The 9679-nt window shown below is 42.8% G+C and overlaps 2 protein-coding genes across 5 annotated transcripts in view; one reads left to right on the top strand and one right to left on the bottom strand.

Annotated features, from left to right (window-relative positions):
• The window catches only part of arel1 (apoptosis resistant E3 ubiquitin protein ligase 1), a 110877-nt gene that overhangs the window by 99860 nt on the left and 1338 nt on the right, over positions 1-9679 (bottom strand). For 2 of the 4 annotated variants that reach the window (XR_011938544.1, XM_072493228.1), the window contains exon 1: positions 8332-8698. Coding sequence is in view for 3 of the 4 variants with exons in the window: in XM_072493228.1 (XP_072349329.1) it covers positions 8332-8476 (145 nt within the window). In the remaining variant the exon portion in view is untranslated. Of the gene's footprint in view, positions 1-8331; positions 8699-9679 lie in introns of those variants that run through there. The other 2 variants (XM_072493243.1, XM_072493236.1) reach the window with 1 other exon arrangement.
• fcf1 (FCF1 rRNA-processing protein) overlaps positions 769-9679 on the top strand; it is a 45279-nt gene continuing 36368 nt past the window's right edge. The window contains exon 1 of the mRNA XM_072493283.1: positions 769-918. The gene's annotated coding sequence lies outside the window, so the exon portion shown is untranslated. The remainder of the gene's footprint in view (positions 919-9679) is intronic.

Below are 9679 nucleotides of genomic sequence, written 5' to 3'. Positions count from 1 at the left end.
GGCCTCTTGTGAACCGCACATATCTGGGCAATTTTCCATTTTGTCAGGTCAATGCCAGTGTTGTTGACATACTTCAGATGAATTAGGAGCAGGAGGACGTAATTCAGCCCGAGTTTGCTCTGTTATTTGATAAGATCATGGCTGATGTGATTGCGCCCGCAACTCTACTTTCCTGTCTGTCACCTATACCCATTTGGCTCCCTTGCCATTTAAGAATCTCTTTCACTCAACCTAAGAAATATTCATGAGCCTGCCTCCGCTGCTCTCTGGGGCATATTGGTGAGGAGGACTTTGCAGGGTTATTGTGTGTTTCCTGAATCAGGTGTTTAGGTTAACGTCGGGTGGTCTGTCTGGTTTTACTCGAAACAAACTTTTCTGAAGTAGTTTGATAGAACTGAGTAGCTTGCAGGCCAATTCAGATAAGAGCCATCCCAGTATAGGCTGAAGGGCCTGTCTCCGTGCTGTAGATTCTATGATATTGCTGTGGGTCTGGAATCACAAACAGAGTAAGAACTGCAAATTTCCTTCTCCGACTAACGTGAGCAAAGCAGATAAGTTTTTAACAACAATCTGGTAGTTTCAAGGTCATACAGCTGAAACTAGTTTTTCATTCAAGTTTATTTGATGAATTAAATTTAAAATTCCCTGGCTGCAGTGGTGGGATTTTAACTCAAGCCTCCAGGTCATAAATCTAACCCTCTGGATTACTGGTACAATGTATCAGTCAGCTACATGGATCACAAATTCTGTTTCAAATAGAAATCGTAATTCACATCTGATTTTGTTTCTTTTGTTTCCTATATTCGTTCATGGGATGTGGGCATCGCTGGCTGGGCCAGCACATGTTGCCCATCCCTGAGGGCATTCAAGAGTCAACCACATAACTGTGGGTCTGGAGTCACATGTCGACCAGACCAGGTAAGGACATTAGTGAACCAGATGGGGTTTTACAACAATCGACAATGGTTTCATGGTCGTCATTGGACTTTAATTCCAATTTTTTGTTATTGAATTCAAATTCCACCATCCGTCCTGATGGGGCAGTGTCAATGCCACTACGCCACTGCCTCCCCATGAGCTGCATAGGCCACGCAGCCCAACTAAACATTCATCATTTCAGTCTTGAGGGATGTCACCAACTTTGATATAACATCTGCATTGTACCTTTGATATAACATCTTGTATTGATCTGGTCTTGTGAGCACCCTGGGAAACCTTACTGGAAAGGGTGGGGAGGAGGAGAGAGAAAATACCTCCCCTTCCTTAGTCATCCTCCATGACTAGAAATGGCTTATTTAAAAAAAAAAGACTTGCATTTGTTTTGAGTCCACATGACTCTTCTTTAGAACCAAAGAGGGGTGAAAATGTAATGGGTTATATAGGAGGGGATGGGACAGAAGAGAAAGTCTGGGATAGGTTGGACCCAAGGAGAGATTGACAAAGATGTCATGGATACAAAGCAGATGTACTGTTAGCATTAAGAACTAAAGAAGTGCTGGTAATGGCATAAAAGGAAGATAGCTGAACATGTTAATGGGAGAACAAAGGTCAGTGCGCAGTGAGAGCAAACAAGGCACTGTGTGTGGGTGGATGGGTGGGTTGCAGTAGAACAAACCAAAGAAACAAAAAGTGGGTCAAGGGGAAAAATCATAGAATTTACAGTGCAGAAGGAGGCCATTTAGCCCATAGAATCTGCACCGGCCCTTGGAAAGAGCACCCTACCTAAGCCCACACATCCACCCTATCCCTGTAACCCAGTAACCCCACCTAACCATTTTTTTTGGACACCAAGGGCAATTTAGCATGGCCAATCCACCTAACCCGCACATGTTTGGACTGTGGGAGGAAACCGGAACAGCTGGAGGAAATCCACACAGAAAAGGGGGAATGTGCAGACTCCGCACATACAGTGACCCAAGCCGGGAATGAAACCTGGGACCCTGGAGCTGTGAAGCAACTGTGCTACCGTGCCGCCCAATGAAACAAAGACCTAAAAGGGGGTGAAGATGGATAGGAATGTTCAGAGTCTTACTTTTATATTGTCCCTTTCACAACCACAGGACATTTCAAATGTTTTACAGTCAATAGGGTCCATATAGAGCATAATCAATGTTGTGATGTGGGAAACATGGCCGACAACTTGCGTCAAGCAAGCTCCCTCAAACAGCAAAGTAATAATTATCAGACTATCTGTATTTATTTTCTTGACTGGGGGCAAAATATTGGCCAGGACACCTGGGATAATGTCCATGCTCTTCTTCAAAACACCGCCAATGGATTTTAAAGTCCACCCTGGAGAGCAGACTGAGCCTCACAGTTTAATAGCTAACCTGAAACAGAGCACCTCCGACAATACAGTACTCCCTCAGTACTGCGCTAGTGCAATGGTATCCAACCTTTTCAGTAACACAGCACACTTTTTCAGCGGGTCAGCATAGACTCGACAGGCCAAATGGCCTCCTTCTGCACTTTAAGGACTTTATGGAATGGCGGAGCAGGCTCGAAAGGCCAAATGGCTTATTCCTGCATCTATGTTTCAATGAGGCAAACAATTCCAAGGCACTCCCACTTTTTTCAACTGAATCGATTGCTCATAAAAATCATATTTATTATGGTTACAGTCTTACTAGACTGGAATACAGGCCCAGTTCGCCCAACCGCACTTCATAGGGTAGTCCCGCCATATCCGGAACAAGTCTGGTGAATTCCCTCTATGGCAATAACATTCTTTGAGGCAAGGGGACCAAAGTTGCACACACTATTCACTATTCCTGTACTCAACTCCTCTTGTGATAAAGGCTAGCATTGTATTAGCTTTCCTAATAGCTTGCTGCATGGTTTCTGCCAGCATCGTGGTGCTGCCAGTGAATGATATCCCCACGGGTTTTCTCCTGACTCCATCCATAAGCCCAAACCGAAGGGCCCTCCCTGGTTGGGTAACACTGATGGCAGTCTTCAACATTTCTTGGGTAGCATACACATCTCTTGTGAGTGAAAGACTCTTGTAAGGCTCATTCCAGCATAGAGTCCATAACCTGAATGAAACCCAACCCCTCCCCCCCCCGCCAACCTTCCATGCCGTGATGGTAAGGTACAAACAAGGAGCAGGAATAGATCATTCCAGCCTGCGTTGCCATTTTAAAATCCTATGTCAATCCCTACAGTGCAGAAGGAGACTATTCGGCCATTGAGTCTGCACCAGCCCTTGGAAAGAGGACCCTACCTAAACCCACGCCCTCTACCCTATCCCCATGACCCAGTAACCCTACCTAACCTTTTGGACACTAAGGGACAATTTCACCTGGCCAATCTACCTAACCTGCACATCTTTGGACTGTGGGAGGAAACTGGAGTACCCAGAAGAAATCCACGCAGACAAGGGGAGAAATTGCAAACTCCATACAGTCACCCGAGGCTGGAATTGACCCTGGGTCCTTGGACCAGTCAGGCAGCAGTGCTAACCACTGTGCCACCGTGCCGACCATTTATAATGGAAACTGCCTCTTGGCACGTCTTCTGCTTTTGGTTCCCATTGAGAAAGGGAAGGGAAGTCAAGCTCCTCCACAAGGTTTCCGGGCATCCACGCAATGTGGGAATGAGGGCTCGGGGGGGAGGCTCAGTGTCCCATCGGCTTGTGGATCCCCCCTCCCTGGCAGTAGGGTCTCCCATTTCCTCCTCCATCACCTAATCAATGGAATCTCCCTCCACTATCTCAAGCACCCCACCCCCAACCAATCGCGCTTGGTGGGATCACCCAGTACCCCCTTCTTTCCCCGGTTTAATCGTTGCTTCCAGAGTCTTCAATCTAAGTTTTTGTAGCTCAAATAACTAGAACTAGTTCCAAACTAGATTGTGAGCACTGCCACTCATTGTTATCATCAGCTCAGTTGAAAAACAATATTATACCAAAGCAAGTGGTGAATATTGTTGCCATTTCAGACTATAACTAAAAAAAAAAAAACTTTTCTTTCTATGCAGTTAAAAATAATTGCAATTCATCTTTAGCAGATTACACACAAAATCATAATGTGAAACAACAGTGAGTCCAGCCGTTGTGAACTGTGATAACCGACCACAGTTTTATCCTTTCATCGAGCCTGACACTGCTAACCGGAGTTTGTGAAGCGAGTTCTGAGCTGGTGGGGAATGGAGACACGGGGGAGGGGGAGACAAGAGAGAGATGGAGCGAAACGCAAGCCAGCGCGTGTGCACGAAGAGCCCGTAGCATGGTGGGAGTTGGAGGCTGATTTGTACCGTGCCTGCCCATTGAACTTTGTCATTCAAGCACTGCACTCACCGAAACATTCCCCGCAGCAGGCTGCGGTACATTTTCCCAGTTCTCAAGGCAGCACACTGGTTGAAATCCTCCGGGATAGTTTCCTCTTGGCATTCACACAGGTCCTTTACCCTAATATTTTAGTTAGAATCAGCAATATTATTTTTAAACTAAAGATGCATTTTATATCTTAATTTCAAACTACTGTGTAGACATATTTTTAAATCTGTAAAGCTCTTCTCAATACCAGCCATTTTCAGTATCTAGCTCAGAATGAGAAATCGGGTCGAATTTGTTTGTTGGGGGAAAACACTACATTTCATGCAGCTTGGCTGCCTCAGTATGCTATTAAAAACAGACCTTCATTTTAAATATATGTGAAATATATGTTCGGTAAATACTGTGAATAAAAATGTCAAGCACCATCACTAAATAACAAAGCCTTGATTTTTGTGCTCAAGTCCTGCAATGAAACCTCAACCCCTAATCCTAATCTCGGATTCAACTGAGCGACGGCTGGTGCTAAAAAAACTAAAGACACCACTTACAGAAAGCATACAGTAACAACACTTCAGGACAGAGACAGAGTGGTGGGGACAAAAAGGGATATTTCTAACTGTTAGCAGGTTAATCAGCTTTCTTCCTCATTTGGGTATCACATAGATAAGATCCAGCTTGAATAGACAGAAAGGCCTTATAATGAGAATTTATTTGAGTTAAAATAGGTCAACAGTAGCCGAATTGAAAATTAATGTTTAAATTAATTCGATGTTTAAATTGAAATAGATGCTGTAATTAAGATCATTAAACTTTAGATACCGTCTGTTAAGATCGTCCCTGAACAATTGGTGTGGAACTAAAATGATTGGAATACTGAGCTGCCTAGTCTCAGACCCTTCGTTTACCATTCTATTTCTGAAGCTGTTGATTTGCTCAGCACCCCCTCATGTCCTCATTTAATGCCTCAGTTCCCATTAAAATCTATACCTTTTTGATGTTGGTTGTTTCCTTTGCTCTTTCCCATCTGAAGTCCCTGAAGTCCAAGGATTTCAAATGATTTTTCTCACCCCTCCTTTTTTCTTTCCCTCGCTTGCCGTCTGGGGCTAATGAAATACCTTAGGATGCTTGCTATGTTAAAGGCATATGTAAATACCAGTTGCCGTGGTATGCTTGTTTTATAGCAATGATCAATTATTAAGCGCATGTTGGGGTTTCAGGGAACAGCTCACAGTGGGCATTCGTAGCAAGAAGGTGGGAGGTGTTAAGTCAGATCATTACTATGATATCTCAGCTGGGTTTCATGGGATTTTCAATGTAACTTTGGAAAAGGTCATCAATACTGATGCAATATCACATCTGCTTTACAGCTCTCTTTCCAGACTTATTTTTAATATATGCATTGTAGATTTTTAATTACTGCTGAGAGCTCGCAGTTCTAATAAAAGTGCAGTCCACAGCCTCAGACACTACATTAACAGTGAGAGCAGGACCACGTAACATTAGAAAATCTGTTGCCAGCCTTTCTCAGCCAAATGCTTTGAAAACAAAAGGGCCAAGCCAAGGTGTGAAAGAAACACAACAATCGCTCACACCCCAGATCAAGAAATCTCCCTTCTGAAAACAAAAATTGGTTAATTAAGCAATGGTTGAAGAATTATTAATAATACAATGCTGTAACATCTGCCAAATTAAAACATCACAACATTTCAACAAAAATGTAACTTCAATTAACGAATTGTGAGCAGACTGCAGCTGCACATTTCCACCCACCTGCAGTCTGACCCCGTTTCACAGATTACCTACAGGACAGCAAGAGACAGAACAGAAAGATTGCCGTCATATTCAGCTCTCCAATTATTCTACAGGGAGGCATAAATAAAATGTTAGAACTATTTGTCAATTTTGTTTCAAAAAGTAATCCATAAAGGACCGATGGTCATTTGAGACTAATAATGAACCTCATCATGGAAGAGTAAAGCATAAATTCGCTCCCTCACTGCACTAAATTTCAAAACATTGGTGATCGGAAATCAGATGCATCCCTGCAAAAAGCAAAAAAAAATGTTTTGAGTCATTCCCACCAATTGCAATTGGGCATTTCTGCTAGTCAGCTAAAAATGACACTGCTGGTTGCATAGGAAAACCTGGCCGTCTGCCCTGCCCTTAGTTGCAGCAGTGGTGACCTTGGAAAGCTGCCATTGTAGTAATGTATGCATCGGGTACGTTGCTGCTTCGCCATCAGCAAGAACTTGACTTACAAGTTAAGTGAAATGTTTAAAGCACCTCATGGCGTCACTTGGGGTCCCAGTCCTGGCCTGACCTCTAGCCAGTAACTCCAGCAGAAAGACTTGCATTTATAAAGCGCCTTTCACAGCCACCAGGCTTCTCAAAGAAACAAAAACAGAAAATACTGAACAATCTCAGCAAGTCTGACAGCATCTCTGGAGAGAGAAGGGAGCTAACATTTTGAGTCTGGATGACACTTTGTCAAAGCTGTCGAGTCATCCAGACTTGAAGTGTTCACTCCGTTTTCTCTCCACAGATCTGTCAGACCTGCTGAGATCGTCCAGTATTTTCTGTTTTAGATTCCAGCATCCGCAGTAATTTGCTTTTATCTTAGGTTTCTCAAAGAGTTTTACAGCCAATGAAATACTTTTGAAGTGGCTGCATTGTAGGAAAATCAGCAACCAATTTGCACACAGCAAACTCCCACAAGCAACAATATTGACAAAATACTCTACTTTTATGATGTTGGCTGGCCACGACATCAGGGATAATTCTTCTACCCTTATTGACATGAAATTTTGGAACTTTTCTCCTTCTTTTTCTTGGTCTTTTGTTTTTGTATCTCCTTTCTATAACAGTGCTATTTGCTACCAGTATCTAAAAGTAAAGCCGCTTTTCCATTTCCCTCCAGTAATATTTTCTAATTATTACGACAGTCTTATTAATCCTGAACTCTGTCCCTAACCTCAAGCCTAGACGTTCCATCTTCCTTTCCACATGAATTGTATTCTATATTCAAGGGCATCAGTGATCATTTCAGCTCAGATTAATGCCTTCCCTTGTACCAGAACTCGGACTATAATACCATGAGTTGGAAATCATGCTACACTTGCGGAAAACACTGGTTAGGCTGCATCTGGAAAGCTACATTTAATTCTGGGCACTACACCTCGGGAAGGATATAAAGCCCCTGGAGGGAGTGTAGCACTGACCTTCCAGAACCGTCAAGGGTTAAATTATGAGGATAGGTTGTATTGTTTAGGTTCATATTTCCTTGACTAACAGATTACTTGAGGTATTTAAAGGATTTGATATGGTAGATAAGGAGAACCTTAAAATAAGTGGTAGACTTTCAAGAGTGACTTCTTCATACAAACAGCAAGGGAAATCTAGAACTTCCCGCAAAGCTATTGAGACTAGATTAATTAAAAATATCAAACTTGATTGGTGAATTTTTCTTAGATAATGGTACTGAAGGGATACAGAGAAAATTCGAGTAACTAGAGCTAAGGTTCAGATCAGCTATGATCTAATTGATTCACAAGGCTGAATGACCTATTCCTATGGTTCTAACTCCATCCATTTCCCTGCAGTTAGGTTTCGACCTCTCTTATTAAACTGAAAGTGCTGCACATTTTGCTTCAGTGTTTCACACATTTGCATACAGTCACCACTAGTTTTTAAAGAGAAAAAACAGAAATTCCAACCTCTCAATAATTACACCATTCAAATTCAAGAGTCCACAGCTTTTTAAAAGGAATTTAAGCAAAACACATCAATACAAATAATCAAGTAGACCTGAAGGATCCCAGATGTAAAGGAGAAGTGACACATTCAATTAATTCTTATGTTGTGAACCATGATTAATACATATACAGTATTAGTCTGATAATTATTTCCCAGACATTTCGATAAAAGCAGCACTAAAATCTAGTTTTGATTATATTGTGCCTACTCAATCTGTGCGTTAACTCATTCAACTCACACTCTTAACGATATGTGCCCTGTGACAATGAAAGAATCAGACTTGAGATGCCTTTGAGACTTACCATCAAACAGGATCTTATATTTGAGAAGATTGTTAGCATTGAGCCATTCTGCAATCTGTTTCTCTCCAAGGTTCTTCCACCTCAGTTCCCAGGCCAGCACCCAAAGACAAAAGGAGAGCAGGAATGTCAAAATGCACCGGTCCATCAGGCCATCGTAAACAAGCAGGACCTGTATAATGCAATCCTGGGTCTCAGAATAGAGCTAAATATTGAGATTCTCACATTTCTTTGTTGAGTTTGGTGTAATTTGCTGCGCAAGTCTAACAACATCAGTGCTCCAGGAAAATGCCAGAAAAAACAAGGGCATCAGTCACTCCGAACCAATATGTCAGCAGTTTGTGGCCATAATTTCAGTGCTCAAGCTCTTCTGTAAAGAGGAAAATATATAAAATTTGAGAAGAACAGAACTGAAGAACACAATTCAGAATACTCCATGATTTCTGCCACATTAAAAACGAAACTTAGTGTACAACAGTGGGAGAAAGTCAACAAGATAGAGTCTACCTGATCTACATAAGAGCTGAAGGGCAATAAATCATGTGCAGTTTATGCCAAAATGTTAATAAGCAGTGACACCCACCAAGCTGCTTTGGTAAAGCACTACAGAGTAAAATCCGCCCGAAATACCTCTCTCAAACACCACAGTGCAGAGTTCAGATTTTAATAAAACCATAATTCTTGGCACCTGGAATTCTGGTAACAGAGCAGAAACACTAAAAATTAGCAGCATGGGTGGGGAAGTATCCAGTAAAACTCACTTTTTGGCCATGGATCTAAATCGCAAGCCTGGATACAAGTATCCCATCTGCTGGCTGTAACAGTTCTACATAAAATTAATTCACACTCTCAACCATTTCCCTATGAGCCTGCAACATAAACTGTCCCTAATTTAGGCTGCTGAAGGCGGGCAGAAAAATGACAGCATGACACATAGATACAGCCGGAGATCACTTTGTTGAGGGTTTAAGACTAAGGCATTGGGCAGCACGGTGGCGCAATGGTTAGCACTGCCGTCTCCAACATTGAGGACCTGGGTTCGATCACAGCCAGCCCGGATCACTGTCTGTGTGGAGTTTGCACATTCTCCCCGTGTTTGCGTGGGTTTCCCACCCACAACGCAAAGATGGGCAGCACGGTAGCATAGTGGTTCGCACAATTGCTTCACAGCTCCAGGGTCCAAGGTTCGATTCCCGGCTTGGGCCACTGTCTGTGCGGAGTCTGCACGTTCTCCCAGTGTGTGCGTGGGTTTCCTCCGGGTGCTCCGGTTTCCTCCCAGAGTCCAAAAATGTGCAGGTTAGGTGAATTGGCCATGCTAAATTGCCCTTAGTGTCCAAAATTGCATTTAGTG

Source organism: Scyliorhinus torazame, chromosome 2 (assembly GCF_047496885.1).
Source record: "Scyliorhinus torazame isolate Kashiwa2021f chromosome 2, sScyTor2.1, whole genome shotgun sequence".
In the NCBI taxonomy this organism is placed as follows: domain Eukaryota; kingdom Metazoa; phylum Chordata; class Chondrichthyes; order Carcharhiniformes; family Scyliorhinidae; genus Scyliorhinus; species Scyliorhinus torazame.
Note: the sequence above shows the minus strand (reverse complement) of the source record. Positions and strands in the feature narration are given on the sequence as shown.